Source organism: Pseudorca crassidens, chromosome 5 (genome assembly GCF_039906515.1).
Source record: "Pseudorca crassidens isolate mPseCra1 chromosome 5, mPseCra1.hap1, whole genome shotgun sequence".
Lineage (NCBI taxonomy): Eukaryota > Metazoa > Chordata > Mammalia > Artiodactyla > Delphinidae > Pseudorca > Pseudorca crassidens.
The window spans coordinates 78,308,387-78,327,447 of record NC_090300.1 but is presented as its reverse complement, the minus strand read 5'-3'; the positions used below and the strand labels follow the sequence as shown (position 1 = coordinate 78,327,447).

General features: G+C 41.8%; 1 protein-coding gene across 11 annotated transcripts in view; it reads left to right on the top strand.

Annotated features, from left to right (window-relative positions):
* Positions 1–19,061, top strand: part of RUBCN (rubicon autophagy regulator) — a 66,224-nt gene that overhangs the window by 34,252 nt on the left and 12,911 nt on the right. For 6 of the 11 annotated variants that reach the window (XM_067738593.1, XM_067738598.1, XM_067738602.1 and 3 more), the window contains 11 exons: positions 1,055–1,138; positions 3,384–3,543; positions 4,187–4,293; positions 5,339–5,495; positions 6,128–6,661; positions 8,071–8,115; positions 10,187–10,282; positions 10,988–11,103; positions 11,791–11,998; positions 13,103–13,204; positions 15,777–15,851. In XM_067738593.1, the coding sequence (XP_067594694.1) occupies positions 1,055–1,138; positions 3,384–3,543; positions 4,187–4,293; positions 5,339–5,495; positions 6,128–6,661; positions 8,071–8,115; positions 10,187–10,282; positions 10,988–11,103; positions 11,791–11,998; positions 13,103–13,204; positions 15,777–15,851 (1,684 nt within the window). The remainder of the gene's footprint in view (positions 1–1,054; positions 1,139–3,383; positions 3,544–4,186; positions 4,294–5,338; positions 5,496–6,127; positions 6,662–8,070; positions 8,116–10,186; positions 10,283–10,987; positions 11,104–11,790; positions 11,999–13,102; positions 13,205–15,776; positions 15,852–19,061) is intronic. The other 5 variants (XM_067738596.1, XM_067738600.1, XM_067738594.1 and 2 more) reach the window with 4 other exon arrangements.

Sequence of the window (19,061 nt, the reverse complement as noted above, 5' to 3'; positions counted from 1 at the left end):
TATAACGTCATGACTTCTCTCTGCTTCTTGGGAGCACTCCCACCATCACTAGTAGCACTTCGTATGGGTCCCCTGGTGTTATTCAGGGTCTTTGGTATTACACTAAACACAATGGAAAATACACAAGAGCTGGGCAAGGTCACTTTTTACTGCAGTATGTAATTTACTGGAGAGACGAACCGCTCATACAGAGATGATTAGTGTCACACGGCATTTTGAGTGGACACTCACAGCACTTGAGCTCACAACAATAACAACAGGAGGTGGCTACAAAATTATTATAGGAGTACATAATTGCATAAAACTAACTACAGTTAGTTTTATGCAATTATTTAATACCGCTTCTTAACGTTTGTTTATATTTCTCTTGACTGCACATGGCACCGTCTATGGTCCATAAGTGTTTGTGTGTGTAAGTTTTGATAAACTTTAACTTTTTATAATGTTTGTATATATTTTATGGTAGTAAATGATAAAATAGGATAACATCTACCTATATTTTATGCATTCATGAGATCTCTAACTTTCCTAATTTTTTCAATATTTCTAGGCTGTGCAGTTCATCTGCAAGTTATTTTCAAATTGTTGCGAATCTCCAATAAATTTTCCTATATACTTATTTTAAAAATCCACTTATAAGAGGACCCACCATTCAAACCCGTGTTGTTCAAGGGTCACCTATATAGCCTTCTATATCATATGCATTGTATTACCTCCTCAAAAGAACAATTAAAATAATTTTTAACAATTATTCTTTAAAAGGGTGAATATCTGTATATATTCCTTTTATTGCTGCTGAGAACCTTTGTTGAGGCAAGGGAAGGTTAGGCTTTGGTTTTTTTTGGCCATGCCGCACGGCATGTGGGATCTTAGTTCCCTGACCAGGGATCGAACCCACGCCCCCTGCATTGGAAGTGTGTGAAGTCTTGACCACTGGACCGCCAGGGAAGTCCCAAGTTAGGCTTTTCTTTTTCCTCTCTTTGAATGTCAGTACGAGAACTAGATGTGGTCCAAAATGGTAACAATTTGTTTACCTTCTGTGTCCCTGAAACAGGTGTATTGCCGCCAGACTGATTACTGGCAGTTTGTGAAAGACATCCGCTGGCTCAGTCCCCACTCGGCCCTTCATGTGGAGAAGGTAAGAGGTGAAGGTAACCACAAGGCTTTGATGTTTGATGTTCTGTATGAAGAGTCTCCTAGGCTAGAAGGATGGCATATGTCAAATTTCCTATTAACTGAGGAGAGGAAATTATCCCTGTAGGACTGATTTGGAGGGGAGGATGATTTACTTTAAAACATAAGCTTTGCACACCCATTGTTCTAGGCCACTTTCCCTCCTCTGGGGAAGACCTGAAAAAATTTTGTTATTTTCAAAAGATTTGCAAATATGGGACCAGAGTGAAGCTTTTCAAAATCTAGGACAAATGGCAAGAAGTTTCCTGAATGGTTGGGGGTAAGTAGGACTGATATGCTGATGACTGTTTAAGGAGAAGAGGATGCACCAAATAGAAAAAAAATGTGAGGTTTCTGGAGACCAGTGTCAAATGGAGCCTAACATGTTCCCTACAGCATTTGAGAGTAGAGTAGCACTGTACTCTTCCGTCCTCTCAGCTCAGCATGATACCCCTGATTCCCAACCAGGGACACAGAGCTCCAGGAGGTTAGGTGACTTGGCCAGAGTTACACAGCTAGTTCCACATCAATCACAGCCAAATTTATATATTTATTTATTTAACCCTTGCCTATGGAAATTTTCAAATACATTCAAAATTAGAAGAGTGTAATGAACCCCAAAATATCACCCATCTTCAATACTTACTGATTCATGACCAGTCTTGTTTCATGTATATCACACCCACTGACAGATTCATTGCCAAGGTGATGTCTGGAAAAGTAACTTATTTTTAAATGATCAGGGAACCAAATCACAAGGTGTCACTCTGGCCTTTTTTGTGAGAAAAGCCCAGAGCCCAGTGATTTTCTTACATGGATTTCTTTGTCCTTATCACTTTATTTTTCCCACCAAACCCCCCTCTAACTTTTTTTCTCTAAAATATATCATGGGACCTCCCTGGTGGTGCTGTGGTTAAGAATATGCCTGCCAATGCAGGTGACACAGTTTCGAGCCCTGGTGCAGGAAGATCTCATATGCTGCGGAGCAACTAAGCCCATGTGCCACAACTGCTGAGCCCATGTGACACAACTACTGAAGCCCACGCACCTAGAGCCTGTGCTTCTAAACAAGAGGAGCCACCGCAATGAGAAGCCCGTGCACCGCAACAAAAAGTAGTCACTGCTCATCGCAACTAGAGAAAGCCCGCGCACAGCAACAAAGACCCAACGCAGCCATAGATAAATAATTTAAAAAAATAAAATAAAATATATTGCTTATATATATATATATATAAAATAAAATAAAATATAGTCATTTCCTCTTAGAAGCTGCCTGAAATTGCCATCCATACATTTTTTGCAGTGATCCTGAACTATGAGACTTAGCTTTTAGAAACAGCCAATAGAAGGAAGTTCCAAATAGAGAAATGCTGTGGCGAAAGCCAACAAGACGTGCTCAGCTGATTTCTCTTTGGTGAAGAATGTTTGGGGGCATTTTTCCTAGATTTTTTTACCCCAGGTTTTTCTTGCATTCTTTTCTGGAGGCTACCTGAAATAGAGGACTCTGTGAGAGAAGGCGAGATGTCAAGTTCATTCTTCCTCTGAATACCCGGAGAATAGATGCCTCTTTGGAGTTACAACATAAAGAGACAGACGCAGCAGCTTTGTCCTCTCCAGGAGCTGCATATCACGTCTTAACTGCTTAGTCCCTTTCTAGTGGCCCAAACCAGCAGCGGAGACATTAATCCTTTCCTTCCCTCTCCTTCCTCTATAACCTGTAGATGTTAGCTGGAGGGCAAATATCTCTGATTACCTCCTCTTACCTGTCTCAATTTAGTTCTCAGGTCATTAGGCCTCAATCTTGCTGGATTTACGAGGAAGTATATATTTTTAAATTTTATTTATTTATTTTTGGCTGCGTTGGGTCTTCGTTGCCGCGCGTGGGCTTTCTCTAGTTGCAGCAAGCGGGCTATTCTTTGCTGTGGTGCGCGGGCTTCTCATTGCAGTGGCTTCTCTTGTTGCGGAGCACAGGCTCTAGGTGTGCGGGCTTCAGTAGTTGTGGCACCTGGGCTCAGTAGTTGTGGTTCACGGGCTCTAGAGCACAGGCTCAGTAGTTGTGGCACACGGGCTTAGTTGCTCCACGGCATGTGGGATCTTCCTGGACCAGGGCTCGAACCCATGTCCCCTGCATTGGCAGGCGGATTCTTAACCACTGCACCACCAGGGAAGCCCTGGATGTATATTTTGACTCATGCTTCTTTGCCTCCTAGTTCATCAACTTGCAGGAGAACGGCCAGAGCAGCACTGACGGCATGAGTGAGCGTGCCGTTGCGGAGCTGTGGCTGCAGCATAGCTTGCAGTGCCACTGTCTCTCAGCCCAGCTCCGACCTCTGCTGGGGGATAGACAGTATATCAGAAAATTCTACACAGGTGGGTAGAGGTCACATAGCCAGTACTGGTACATGTACTTCCTCATTCTCTTCTACTTTACTCTTTCTTTATAGACCCACTGTTACCTCAGGGTCTCATACTTTTACTTGATGCCATAGAGATTCTAATCAGAAACATGTATCTAGTCTTCTCTCTAACTTGCTATGTAAAATGCAGTCAAGCTTTATGCTAAGGTATTTCCCTACTCCCATATACGCAAATCAGTAAGAGTCACTACTATTTACTGAGAGTTTCCTATATTCCAATCACTGTTATATATTTTTTATACATATATACCTAACGGCAGCCCTGAGAGTTGGGTATTGATACCCCTGTTTTCCAATCAGGGAAGCAGAGCTCAAGGAGGTTAGGTGACTTGGCCAAAGTCACCCAGAACCAGAGTTCAAATCTGAGTCTTTCTGATTTTGAAGCCTCTTGTCATGGCCTCTGCTATACTGCACATGATTTAGCCTCTTCTGTACATTATTTGTCCCTAGTTCCCCTCTGTCCACAGTGGTATAATTCTCCTCAAGTCATCTTTGCCTTTTCCCTCTTTCCTTCCCTGAGCTTCTCCCAGGGCCATGCAGGGAGGCTGAAGTTCTCCCTAATGGGCTCCATCATTGCGGTAGTTTTCTCTCCCCAGATACTGCTTTCCTGCTAAGCGACTCCCATGTCACGGCCATGCTCCAATGCCTAGAAGCAGTGGAACAGAACAACCCTCGTCTCCTGGCTCAGATTGATGCATCTATGGTAAAGTGGCCAAAGAATTATCTGTGTCTTATGTTCTGGCCTCCTAGACCTCACCATGATGTAACCGTATGTAGCAAACTACTCCACTTAGGCAATTGTGAACTGAAAGACTTTCATTAAAAACAAAAACAAAAACAAAAAATCTTAGAAGAGGAGGTACCATTAAGTACCTATTTAAGTAAAATGTCTATTTGTGAGTAAGCTTAAGTCTATTTGAGGAGGGAGGTGTCTATTTGTTTAAATCCTTAAAGAAATCTGTAGTCTGAGTAAGCACCTCCTTAAGGGCAGGCTTGGTAAAATGCTAGGGAGAGGAGGGATGATTTTGAGTCAGGCTGGCTATAGATAGGGTGTCAGATGTAGTGTGGCCTGATGTTACACAGGATCATTTTTGTCCAAGAAAATTTTGTTGTTTTATGTTGCTTATTATTAACTCTCTAATTCACTCATCCCGTCACTAATATCAGTGCCTCCACTAGAAAGGAATCACAATCCCTGTTTCTTTTGTGAGGGATCCCCTATCTCTCCTGGTTTTTCAATTTCGATTCTTGCTTACCATCTATTGAATACTTTCTACGTGCCAATCATGGTGCTATGCACAGTACATGCATCATCTCATTTAATCCTCAGAACTCTATAAAGTAGGCATTAATCTCATTTTATAAAGGTGGCCACTGAGGGACAGAGTAGATAAGTCACTTGCCCAAAGTTTGGACCAAAGAACTTGTAAGTGATAGGGCCTGGATTTGAGCCCCAGCGTATCTGACTTCTAAGTGCATAGTCTTAAGCACTTTGCTGTACTGCCTCCATGATAAGCATTTCTGGTCTGACCACCTAGGATTCCAGTGCAGAAGTTGTGGTGTATGGCAGGACTTTGAAGTTTCAAAGCTGTATGCTCTAATAGAGGATACCTATGCTGTATCTACTGGCCCTGGCTGCAGTTCAGGCCTGCTGCCAAAGGCCAGTTCCTACCAGCGTTTCTGTAGTGCTAAGTGCTCCTCTTCTGAGGGCCTCTATCCTTGACTCTGACACGTGTTTTTTTTTGTAGTTTGCCAGAAAGCATGAGAGCCCGCTGCTGGTGACAAAGAGCCAGAGCCTGACAGCTCTGCCTGGTTCCACGTACACCCCTTCAACCAGTTATGCTCAGCATTCCTATTTTGGGTCCTTCTCTAGCCTCCACCAATCCATACCCCATCATGGCTCAGGTATGGGGGCAGCAAGGGGTAGTCAAGACATGTATCCCCAGGCCTGGAAAGCAGAGGACTTAGTGGGTGCTCACAGGCTGGCTATAGATGGAGCCTTGGGTTGATGCAGTTTGTCAAACTTCATGTCTTAATATGGAAATCTTAAAGAGGTATATAGCAACTAGCCTAAGATAATTCAGTAGCATCATTAAAGTAACAGAGGCAAGAGATGTTTTTATTTTCCCCTGGGTTTCTGATCCGCATTGCCAGAAGGCATTTCAATGATAATAGCTAACATTTATTCAGTGCCTGCCATGTGCGAGGCTCTGTTGTAATCAATTTGTATATATTATCTCGTTTGACCCTCAAAACAGTCCTACGAGGTAGGTGTTATTATTATTGCTCATGTTATAGATGGGCAATGCATACGAATAAGCAATGAAGCCATTCTCCCAAGAGCTTATGCTTTTGACTTAGCTGCTTCTAAGTAATTTTTTGCTTACCTTGAACGATTTAGCCTTTTCTGACGTGACACCATGTGTCCTGGGCACCCAGTAACAACAGGGAGTTTGTTCCTTAGTTGTGGAGAAGCCCTTCACAGGTACCAAAGGCTTCCACCTCACCTTTCCTTTCCCTTTCTTTTTATATCCTAGAAAGAAGATCTACTTCCTTTTCACTCTGTGGCCCATGCCAGAAACCTCAAGAAAGCAGAGGACATGTCTCGCCAGCAGAGGATCAAACCGTCCAAGCCCCTCTGCTTCCAATCTCTGCATTAGCCGGGGACTCCCCCTCGACCCCAAATGAGATGAGCTCCAGCACTCTGACCAGCCCCTTAGAAGCACCCTGGGTCAGCAGCCAGAATGATTCCCCAAGTGATGCCAGTGAGGGGCCTGAGTACTTGGCCATTGGCAACCAGGACCCCCGAGGCCGGACCGCCAGCTGTCAGAGTCACAGCAGCAATGCTGAGAGCAACAGCTCCAATTTGTTCTCCTCCAGCAGCTCCCAGAAGCGAGATTCTGCTGCTTCCTCTCTAGGGGACCAAGAGGGAGGTGGGAAGAGCCAGTTGTCCAATGTCCTTCGCAGGTCTAGCTTCTCCGAGGGGCAAACACTCACTGTCACCGGTGGAACAAAGAGGAGCCATACTCGCTCCCATTCGGATACCAACATTGCCTCCAGAGGAGCCCCAGGTAATGATAACCACCAGCCCGTAGTCAGTAAGGCGGCCTCCTGAAGTTCAGGTGGAAGGGCGAGTTTGTTCTTAAGGGTCTTCAGATGGCAGAAAGAGAAGTTATGTTTCTGATGATATGAAGAGTATATTGCTTATAATGAAAAAGAGAAGTTTGTAATATAATGTGGATACCTAAGAAATCTCTCTGAGAATATTTATGTTTGTTCCTTTCTACATTGCTAAATAGTAAATGCTTTCCTGGATTCTTTCACTGGTTCTTTAGCACCAGAGGAGAGTGTGACTAATCACAGTCCAAGTTTTAAATGCATCTCTCAGACAGAGGGAAAGTACTAATGAGCTTTAAAAATAATCCCGTTAAATTCCGTCCCTTCCTGTGATTCCTGAGAAGTTTGGTCAATAAGAGAGAGGCAAACTGATGTTAGGGTTTCCTTATTAACACTAGAGATGTAGTGAGTATGGGGTGATGGGACCTAGTAAACAAGTAAGTGGGGTTGACTGCTCCATCACTAGTTCAGGTTGAAAGGCAGTTGGGTAAGGAGGCCTTGGCTACTAGGACCTCCTTCACACAGACGCCAGCTGCTAGCAGAGAGCACCTTAGGCATGGCCAAGGTGGTGTCATTGCTTTTGCCATTTCCCTACTATCATCTTTCCTAGGTTGTTGGTGTCTGGCAGGCTTTGGTTGGGTTTCATTCGTAAGAGCATCTCCATAAAAGCAAGTAGAAGGCCGATTTGTGCTCAAGGCCAGTTCTGGGTGGAAAAGCCTCAGAAATAAAATATAAAAGTAAAGTATAAAAAATTAAGAGCAAAAAAGGAAGATTTCCTTTTACAACTAGAGCTGCTATTGATTTCTCTTTATAATTTCTAAAAGGTGAGAGCTAAGGCCTTCATCTGAAACTTCTGAATTGCAAACTTTTGTCTCTGTTTTCCCCTCAAGAATGTGGTTTGGCTCATTGGAACTCGTTAGAACAAAAGTCTCCAATCAAAGCCTGTCTTCCCATGAGCCTTCGTAGATGTGAAGAGTACTTGGGTTAGACCCTTACTTCACATCTCCTGGAGCAGACCTGGAGATGTGAAGACCTTACTTCACATCTCCTGGAGCAGTCTACTGTACTCCAGGCTACTAGTGTTTGAGCATGTAAAACTCCCCTGCCCCCATTCTTGCATCCATGCGGATTCCAGAAACTGCGGGAACCTGCATTGGAAAAGGGAGCCAGAGAAAACCTAAGCAGAAGGATCTGAGGGAGTGTGGGTCATGTGCAGCTTCTCGTACGAGTCATCTTTCCCTCTGCACTAGGGTTCCCTCTCAGGAGTTAAGCCCCAACCTTTGCTAGATAAGAAGACGCTCTTTTTCTCACTCTCTATTCTCGTGTTCTGGACTTTCCTCTGCACCTGTCTGTCTACATACAGGAGGCCCCAGGAGTATCACCATTATAGTTGAAGATCCCATTGCAGGTTTGGGAGCCAGTCCTGTCTGTCCAGCCCCCACCCCCACCTCCTCGTGTTCCTCTGTGACCATCTTGCTTAGTTTCGAACTTCCTTTTCCATTCTGGTGTCAAATCAAGTCTGGCTGGCCTGGTCCTGTAGTTATGGTTAGACCTGTTGGTAAAATAATACCGTTGTTTTGCATGATACGTTTTTTGCCCACGACTTCCAAATGCCTCATTCAGTCTCTCAGCAGCATCCAGGAGATAGAATCAAGACTTGTCAAGCCTGTATTGCCCAAAGGTGAATCTGAGGTCTGCTGTTTGTCTAAGACATCATGATGAATCAGTGGCAGAATTTTTCTTATAACTGAATACTTACTACAAATTACTTTATTTTCCATGATTTAACACCAGAATGTGTTTTCTCCTCTTTCTGTGGTCTTGGATGTGAGTGCATGTTTTTGCCTCTCCTGGAGTCCCCTGTTTCCTTTTTCTTTCACCTGTCTTCCTTCCCCTGTAAATTTCTCCCCCACCCCCTCATTCCAGCCATTGCACAAGGTTTTTCTGTTGACTTAAGCCTGTTTCTTTGGTTTTCACAGTGTTGTTCAAACTGCATATTGTGTTACATTCTGGGTACATCATGCATGGAGATATTGATGCTAGAATGTGTCTGCAAGACTGAGCGGTAAGGGAGAACTGAAAATTATGGCCTCCTGGTAATGGGTGAAGCCACTGGCTGTGTTAGCTTGGCAAAGAGGTTAAAGAGGAACAAGTCTGCGAGACCTTTGTTTAGAAGAGTCTTGCTGTTCTTGAGGAGATAAGAAATTGTAAGACGACAGATTTCAAGTCAGTATGAGGAAATTCTAAGAATTAGAGCTGATCAGTTGAATGGGTAGCATCAGGAGGTAGTGAGCTCAGTGAGCAAAGGCTGGATGGCCTTTACATGCTGTAAAGGAATAAGGTTCTGGTGTTGGAGTTTGTGTTGTGCACTGAGTTTGACTGGGGACCTCAAAGTTTGCCTCCAAATCATGGTTTCTTACCAAGGCATCATGGTGACTGCTGGTTTGTTGTGAGGAGCAGAGCCCACTGCCAGGACCACCAAGGGAACACAGAGTTATCACTTACCACGTAGTAGCATTTTTTGTGAGAGGAGCAGCTGACAAATTGGCACCATCTGTCAAGGAAATGGGTTGGATGCTGCTCAATCATTAGTCCTCCCAGCGCATCCTGTTCACTTCTCAGGCACCCACCTGCTTTGCTGCCTGCTCTTCTTTCTGTGGCACTGGGGATTTTGTGTTTCCCTTTGGAGAATATCAGTTTCCATTTCCTGTGAACCATGCCTGCTGCTATTCCTCCACTCTCAACTCTCAATGTTCCTTGAAAACTGCTACCCAGACACTTCCTACTTTGCCAGGCTTCTCATGAAACCTCTCCCTTCCTTCTCCAGGAAGGCTGGGTCTACAGCCCTGTGGCTGAGCCCTTTGGTTACAAGGCCATCATCCTTGGCTTCTCTAACATTGTCTTGATGCTGCTTTTAAGGACATTGCTGGGTGTTATTTTGTTCTGCCAGTTCAGAAGTGGGTTAAATTTGTAGGCATGACAAATTTACATTTCAGGTGCAAGAGAGGCCATATCCTAGTGTTTGTTTAGTGAGTTTAACCCTTCTGATATTGTTTTAAAATCTAGTGTCAAGTTATCAGAAAAGTTTCAGTGTGCTTGTCTCCATGTGAGGACTGTTTTCTAAATTGGTTTGTCAAGAGGGTAGAAATTGGCTGATATTCCTGGAACATTTGGTAAGAAGATGGAAGAAGAGAGAACTAAATTCATGAATCCACTTTGATTTGATTCTTTTTCACCTCTGTGTTGCCACATTCCAGGTCATGTTTTCTCTTTTCCCCTTAGAATATACCGACTTCCCACCTCCCTTCCTCCATATGTTCCTGCATTCTTGGACTGTTCCCTGTTGGTGTGCCACCTCTCTCCTGTTCGGGAGGGCATTGGGAATGGGAGCAGTTAAATATTGAAACTCCAAAGTTGGGAATGTATGTGTCGCTCACCTCGCATGTGTGTTTTTACTCCCTGGTGGCCACTGACACTAGAATCCTGCAGTGATAAGTCGAAGTTGAGAGGCCCCTTGTCCTACTCTGGTCAAAGCAGTGAAGTCAGCACACCCAGCTCTCTGTACATGGAGTATGGTAAGTGAGTACTAGGAAGGCCAGTGCTGCAATCATGTCTTTGCTCTGGTCCCCCCATGCCTGCCACACTCTGAGCTGTGTAGCTCATCTTAGCTCTGTGGAGGGTACACACCATACAGTCTCACCCTCCCTTTCATTATTTTCAACCCCTGTGCCAGAAATCACACTACCCTGCCATTTCTCTTGCTCCTCTCTGCCTTAGGGGTCCCACTGTCTCGTGCTATGGGTGTTATCACCGTGAATGTCTGGTGAGCCAGCTGGAATGGCTCTCTGAGTGGGTGAGAGAGACCTTGAAAAGAGGCCTTTGAGTGTCTAGGCTTAACTACCGAAGATAGGCTCCACATGGAAATCATCCACAGGGAGAGCCATTTCTTTCCTTGTCTGACTCACAGCACAGGTTTTTTGGTTTCTTTGTTTGTGGGTAGGAGGACGAGTATGTCATCTTTAACTTTAGGTGGTCAAAGGGTTGTCTCCAGGCTCTCTCCATTTATTCCACCATTCTCTAACCCAGGGGCTTAGTGCTCTGGGATTCCGAGATTCAGAGAAATTCCTGTAGAAGGTAGACATCTTTCCAACCTGTTATCCGGGAAGACTTGGGAGCATCTTCAGTGTTAAAATCATCAGACTTCTTAAAGAAGCTTGTCTGTAAAGAAGATTTGCTTTTCAAAGCAGGGCTTTTCACATCCACATTCCATTTTCCCACAGAGGGCAGTCAGTACCTGTGCTCAGGAGAAGGCATGTTCCGAAGACCATCAGAGGGACAGTCCCTCATCAGCTACCTGTCTGAGCAAGACTTTGGCAGCTGTGCAGACCTGGAAAAGGTGAGGACTCTAAGGAGCCACTGAAAAGCCCATGAGTTGGGAGATCTGGTCTGAGGGCTCCAGTGCCATTTGTCCTAAAGAGGTTTTGGGTACACAGCAATAACATGGGTGTAGACTACAATACAGGTAAGTCACAGTAAAGATAAGCTCAACAAGTTCTGTCTCTGGAAAGCTCTTCTGGGAGCCTATGCGCCTCACTGAGTCCAGAGATATTACTGATTTTGTCTTAGAAGCTACCCTGGACAGAGAAACATTGAATTTTAGTCACATGATTACTGTTTCCTTGACCCTGGAACCTTAGGTAAAGACTGTCTCCAGAATCAACTTCTATATTTTGTTCTAAGGCTCAGATATGTGATAAATGATGTCCCTGTAGCATTTTATAGCTTACAAAGCACTTTATCTTGAGACATCACATTTGCCTTAATACTTTGTATATAAGTGTATGGTTTTAGGAAAGACCTGACCTCTTCTCTGTCATATTTTTATGTGGAAAGTGGGACAGGAAGGCCAGGCATGGCCAGATACGAGAGCAAAGAGAATATGCAACAGGTTTTCTGGCCATCAGCTTTCATTATAGGAGCATTTCCCCTGGGTGTTTTGAGTGAAAGCAATGCGCATTCTGGAAGCTACTTTCCAAGAGTATAATCAGTGAGATGTCCCCTTTTTGGTGCTCTTCTTCCCCAGGAAAATGCCCACTTCAGCATCTCAGAATCCTTGATTGCTGCCATTGAGCTGATGAAGTGCAACATGATGAGCCAGTGCCTAGAAGAGGAGGAAGGGGAGGAGGACAGTGACAGGGAGATCCAGGAACTGAAGCAGAAGATCCGCCTTCGTCGCCAGCAGATCCGCACCAAGAATCTGCTCCCTGTGTACCAGGAGACTGAGAATGGAAGTGAGTGAGGCTGTGAACGCCTGTTCCTGCCTCTTCAGGCTTCGGGATAAGACTTAGTACCTCGTGGGCTTTCTTTTTTGTCTTCGTATGTTCATGTGAGATGTTATACACAAGCCAAGGGTTCCTCTGCTGTCAGAAAGATTTTCTATGTTGTTCTAATTTTTCTTTTTTTCTACCAGACCAGAGTCCTAGAGCTCATCCATTTCCTACCTCTACATGTATATTATAAATTATCTTATTTGTGTTATACTCTTACATGTTATTATCTTTTCTAAGAAAACAAAGTCCCTATTATTCCTATTGCAAAGCACAGGAATTAAGAAAGTACAGTAATTTTTAAAAAGAAAAATCTAGTAAATGTAGTATTCTTAACTTGTTCTATATTATACCTATTGTTTATATAGCTTTAATTTATAGCTGTCAGTTTAACATCGGCATGTCTGGCAAAGAAAATTAAACTTTAAGAGTTTTATAAACTTTCTAGGTTGCTAAAGAATTTATTTTTCTACTATATATGGTATAGACAAAGCTCAAAACTATGCATAGGAAAAAAGCCTGGCTATTTCTTCTGGAAGTAGGCCGAAAAGAGAATTTTGAGAACTGTTCATGTCTTCAGTTCATTTGGTCATAACTTTGTTATTGTAATATGTGAATCCCAGCTTATTTAAGCTATTCTCTTCTATACTGTGTTAATTTAACTTTCATGTACATTTAGTACAACTTTTGTTATTAAAATTAGCATTTACCATTTTCAAAAAAAAAAATATGTGTATATATATATATATATATATATATATATATATATATATCAGAAATATCTTCCAAAAAATAGGTTTCTGATATGAGGAGAACTAAGGCCACTGGTTCCAGATTCACTTTCCAGAGAGTGGTACTTTCTGCTCACATGAAACTTTTTAGGGGATCAATCAAGAAGGGGAAACTAGCAAGAAGAGCTAGTTTCCATTTCCCCAGGATAACTCCCAGCCAAGGTTCTATTTACTTCTATGTTCAAGTCATACCAGGTCCCTTTTGTTGTGACCCTAAAAAGAGTAGGAGACCTCTTCTGTCCTATTTATTACTTTTTTTTTTTTTTTAATGTAACAGGCTTTCGGATCACTTCCAGCAGCTCCCAGTTCAGTTCACGTGATTCAGCACAGTTCTCTGACTCTGGCTCTGCTGATGAGGTTGATGAATTTGAAATCCAAGGTATGAATTAACACTTTGCAAGGGAACTTTCATTAATTGTTTCTTTTAATTTGGAATCATAGGCTGAGAAGCTTTCCCTAAGCAGGGGGTCTTCATTATGCTTCATTATGGTATGTTGTCGGCTGTTGTAAGAGATAACTTCTCTTGTTAAAAACAAAGCCTATTTAAAATTTAAGCAGAAAAGAACACTAAAAGGAAGTATTCCATTGGAGTGGGATGGCTATTGATGTCACCATGATGCTTCTTCCTCAGTTGCACCTTTCTCTCAGATTCTCACTCTAATTCCTCCTACTAGCAGTCCAGAGTTAGCCCACATCTACATGAAATTAGAATTCTATTCTCTTGTGTCCTATAACACAACTGAAATTGTTTCAAAGTGTTTAAAAGGAGCTTTATTATAATCCAAAGAGAAAATGACAGAAAGAGTCACTGGGAGGGAAAAAGCAAAAAGGAAAAAAAAATCAGGTTTACAAAGTGGAGCTTTATTTTCTGTCCTACCAGCGCTAATTTGCATAGCAGAATCACACTCTTGTTGTGAGCTTCTTCTTAGAGAAGGGGAGGGGCTCTTATCTGGAAAGGCAGTTGTGTTAAATCAGGTTAACCCATGATTAATGGGTTAATCCATTCCTGAAAATCATAAATTTCTTCAACTTCCTGTCAGTGCAATCAACAAATGAACAGATGGAAAACCAAACAGACAGTTCAGGGATGTAAATTCTTCCCCCATGGCTGGAAGCAAGACTAATTTTCTTATAGAGATGACTTGTGTCTAGTTTTCCATTGTAACATGATGGTAAATAGATCTTTTACTGCATGAGTCTCTGATTTCCTGTTTACGCCAATCTCGAGAACCCATTCAGCTCCAGGTATGGTAGCTGAGTTTCTTCCCCATTCAGAAATACAATTTTTACACATATTTTTCCAGGTCTCCAGGAAGTCTTCCTTCTGTGTTCTCCTCAATGCATCTGATTTCTATTTATAACAATGATAGTCACTTAAAACTCCATTTTTTCCTTTGTATGTGGTTTTCCAACAGTTCTCCAGTTCTCTGACACCAAATGAGTGTCCTACATTTCAATTCTGACACTAATTCCTGGAGTCAGCACAGACCCTACAGCTTTAGGATTCAGTCCCACGAGATGGCTCCCTCTTCAGATGCCAGCTGCCAATGGGGTTCCCAGGATGCCTGTACTTCTCCCTGGCCAACTACCAACCCAGGGGTTCCCACAACTCCCTGCTCACGTTTCATAATTCACTAGAATGACTCACAGAACTCAGGGAAGCGCTATACTTATGATTACAGTTTATTATAAAGGATACAAATGAGTAGTCACATGAAGAGGAGGTACATAGGGCAAGGTCCCAAAGTATCCTGAGCACAGGAACCTCCGTCTCCATGGAGTCAGGGTGTGCCACTCTCCCAGTACATCGATATGTTCACCAACCAGGAAGCCCTTCCAAACCTCATCTTTATCAAGGTTCATTCAGTAAGCATGAGTGATTAAATCATTGGCCAGTGGCAACTGAGTTCCTGAGGTGGGGCTAAAAGGTCTGATCTTCTAAATAGCTTTTTCTTCTGGCAGCCAACGCCATCCTGAAGCTATCTGGGTGTCCCCATGAGTCATTTCATTAACTTAAGCTCGGATATAATGGAAAGGGGCTCATTATGAATAACAGACATTCTTATCACTCAGGAAATTCCAAAGGTTATAGGAACTCTGTGCCAGAAACTGGACAGAGACCAAATATATATATATATATATATTTTTATTATACCACAGTCTGTGATTGACTTGATCTCCAAATTAGAAGAAAATAGGAGGGCTCTGCCCTTTCTCTCAGGATCAGCAGTTGGAATTTCATGTGGGTAATAATAAGGTAAATCTAAAACATGCTACTTCACTGAGTGTGGAACAGTCCACTTGACTATAAAGTCTGTTCCTTGCAGCAAAGCAAGGAGCCAGGGGGAGTTGTTCAGACTGAAAGGAGCCAAATTTGAAATAGCCTGCCTGGGGGTGGCATGAGGTGTACTCCCATTGGAAACTGTTGCTGCATTTGTGGCCCCAGAGGAGGTGTTTAATCAACTAACTCTCTAGTCAGTTCAGACGGAAATCCTTAAAGGAAAAGACCTTAGACATGGCTTGTCAACCTCTAGGCCAGATATTTCTCTGCTGTGATAGACTGTCTTGTGTATTGTACAGTGTTAAGCATCATTCCTGGCTTCTCTACCCACTAGATGCCAGTAGCATACCACCCTTCTCCCCAGTTGTGACAACCAGAAATGTCGTCAGACATTGCCAAATATCTGCAGTGGGTACAATATCCTCCCTGGTTGATAACCACTGCCTTATGAGGTCTTTAAGGCTAGGCTGGTTTGGGGAGGCAGCAGTAACTGTCTCCCAAGCCAACGTGAGAACCTAACTATGGATGTAGGTTTCTAAAAGCAGTGCCATCTTTTGGAGCAAAAGTCAAGTCCTGATTCCAGGAACATGTGGTATAGAACTGTCATTCTCATCAGTTTACTTCCTGTCTGAATACTAAAGGGCACCCTTTTATAATCATTATTATACAGATGGTAGTGAAGGATCTAACCTGACTCACATGTCAAAGAATGGACTCTCAGTATCAGTGGCCTCGCTGTTTTCAGGTAGCCTGTGTTGGAAGCGTGGGTGTGCTCATACATGCATGTGTGTGAATGTTTGCACCAGCTTTTGTACATACCTGTGATACCTGTCAGGGTTATGAGGACTATAGCGTCTGGAGAACTATCTGGGGAAAACTGGACTTAAGCTAACTGGGAACAAATTAGATACTAATTTTCTTTCTTTCTTTCTTTCTTTTATTATTTTTTATTTTTTAATTAAAAATTTTTTATTGGAGTATAGTTGATTTAAAGTGTTAGTTTCCACTGTACAGCGAAGTGAATCAGCTATACATATACACATATCCACTCTTTTTTAGATTCTTTTCCCATACAGGTCATTACAGAGTACTGAGTAGAGTTCCCTGTGCTATACAGTAGGTCCTTATTAGCTATCTGTTTTATGTATAGTACTGTGTATATGTCAATCCCAATCTCCCAATTTATCCCTCCTCGCCTTTCCCCCCTGGTAACCGTAAGTTTGTTTTTTAGATCTGTGGCTCTATTTTTTTTTTTAAGTAAGTTCATTTGTACCATTTTTTCAGATACTCATTTTCTTCTTCCTCATAATACCCCAGCAATCCTCACTGAGATTATCCTTGTTAATCCTTCTCTACAGTGATACTTTTAGATTAAGTGGTCATTGTGGCTGATGGAGATAGTGGACAGTTTAAGAAAGGAGTGGTCAGGTGAAGAAATTACAGTTCAAACCTATAGCTAAATACTGCCACACATTCAGACAGCAAAAGTCCGATAGAATGGTATGAAGCTTAGAGTCTCTTTAGAGTTTTGAATTTGCAGAGCCAACTTTCAGAAAGCTATCTCTTCTAGGTACTTTGTATACAATTAGGATTTATTGCTGCAAATGTTTGGTCTTAGTAACTGCTTTGTGATCCAAGCAAGTAGACTTTCTGTAGGTGGAATTGACTAAAAGTAGTAGTTTTCTGTTCACAGTGGCTTTAAAACACACAAACAACAAAATTCAGGACATTTATTAATTTGATTAATAGTTAATTATTTTATTAATTTAAAATTTTAATTAACAGTTAATTTTAACGGTTAATATTTTCAGCCACTAGAGTTTGAAATAATTACATGTGTAAGATTAAATTAAGATTTAGAGAAATAAAAGTAATTAGGTACCTTTTATTCCTGAACTGTTGTAATTTATTCTAACAGTCTTCTCTTGCTTGAGAAGTAACAATCATAAGTCATTTTTTTTTAGTTTGGTTTTTTTTTGGCCATGCCACATGGCTTGAGGGATCTTAGTTCCCTGACCGGGGATTGAACCCAGGCAGTGAAAGCGCTGAGTCCTAACCACTGGACTGCTAGGGAATTCCCCTAAGTCACTTTTAAGCTGGTTTCTGATGTGTTTACAACCAGAATCGTTTGCATGTGCATTTACTGACTGTCAGGTACTTCTTGGTTAGAGCATAGTCGTCAGTCTGCTTTAACCATAAGGCATACTTTTATTTGGTCTTCCTAGCATCCTTTCTTCACCCATTTTGGGAGCTTTAAAGCATTTTTTATACACCAAGAATTTGAAATATTTTTCAACTAAAATACTGTTTTTTCTCATGATCCACAATCCCAACACATTTTGAGGGCTTGGAGGGAAAGCAATCAGAACAACCCTCTCTCCAAAGTAGTGACTTGTTTGACTTTCTACACACAGATTCTCGATTATGAAAGCATAATTTTTTTAACATCTTTATTTGAGTATAATTGCTTTACAATGGTGTGTTAATTTCAGCTTTATAACAAAGTGAATCAGTTATACATATACATATATCCCCATATCTCTTCCTTCTTGCGTCTCCCTCCCTCCCACCCTCCCTGTCCCACCCCTCTAGGTGGTCACAAAGCACTGGCTGCTTCCCACTAGCTATCTGTTTTACATTTGGTAGTGTATATATGTCCATGCCACTCTCTCACTTTGTCCCAGCTTACCCTTCCGCCTCCCCGTGTCCTCAAGTCCATTCTCTAGTAGGTCTGTGTCTTTTTTTTTTTTTTTTTTTAGATTCCATATATATGTGTTAGCATACGGTATTTGTTTTTCTCTGAAAGCATAATTTACAATTCATCTTTCTCTACTGTAGGTTTCTTTATTGCTTTCTGTTCTTTTTCATTTGTTTCTGGTCTTTAATCAAGTTTATTACTGGGGACCAAATTCCTTCTAACAAGGGTCGGTATACTTCTCATTAGCAGTCTTCTTGATCATGTCCAGAGGCTTACAGATGCTTTTCTTTTTGATCACCTTAAGTAATATATGCTATTGAAGAATCTCTTGGGATTCTATCAGAGGAAGGTTATCAGAATCCATAACACCCGTGGAAAAATTACTTAAGCATCGTAGTATAGACATCATCTGTGATAAATACTCTGCATAATTGTAATACTTTGCTTAATGTAATCATTTTTCTTAGATCCTAATTCAGCAAGTAGACCTTATGGAGCAGAAGTGTTTATGAAGGAAATAGTTTTGAAAGTTACTTCCTCCTCACAGTAAAGTGGATGTAAACTTGTGATCATAGCTTATTCATAGAAAGCTTTGTATTCGTTAACATCTATTCCCTTTTTAAAAAACCATTTTACGGAGGAATAATTACACTTCAAAATCTACCCACTTTAAGTGTACAACTCACTAAATTTGAGTAAATTTACCAAGTTGTCAACCATCACCGTAATCTAGTTTCAGAACATCTTCATCAGATCCCTCACGCCCATTTATAGTTAATTTACATTCCCACCCCAAGTCCCAGTCCACCACTAATCTTTATATCTCTATAGATTTGTCTTTTCTGGACATTTCATGTAAATGCAGTCACACAGTATGTGATCTTTTGTGTCTGCCTTCTTTCACTTCATCTGTATCTTCTGATGGTGTCTGCCAAATTGATATGATATCATTCATGGGCTCCCAATTCCAGACAGTCTTTTCAGCGTCTTTGGTTTTAGGATTTTGTTGTTGTTTTTTTCCTCCCTTCATCCTTTTCCACTACAACTTCATCAATTCTTCTTTATCCTCCTTCTTTTAGAATTTCAATCTCTGCATATATGTACCTAGTCAGGGTCCAGTCAGGAGACAGAAACCACATGATAACTTGAATGGGGAAAATTTAATATAAAGAATTATTAACTCTGATGGGGGATTGAAGTAATGGGAGACTGGCTCATAAGGAGTAAAGAGAACTCTAAGGAATACAGGAATAGCAG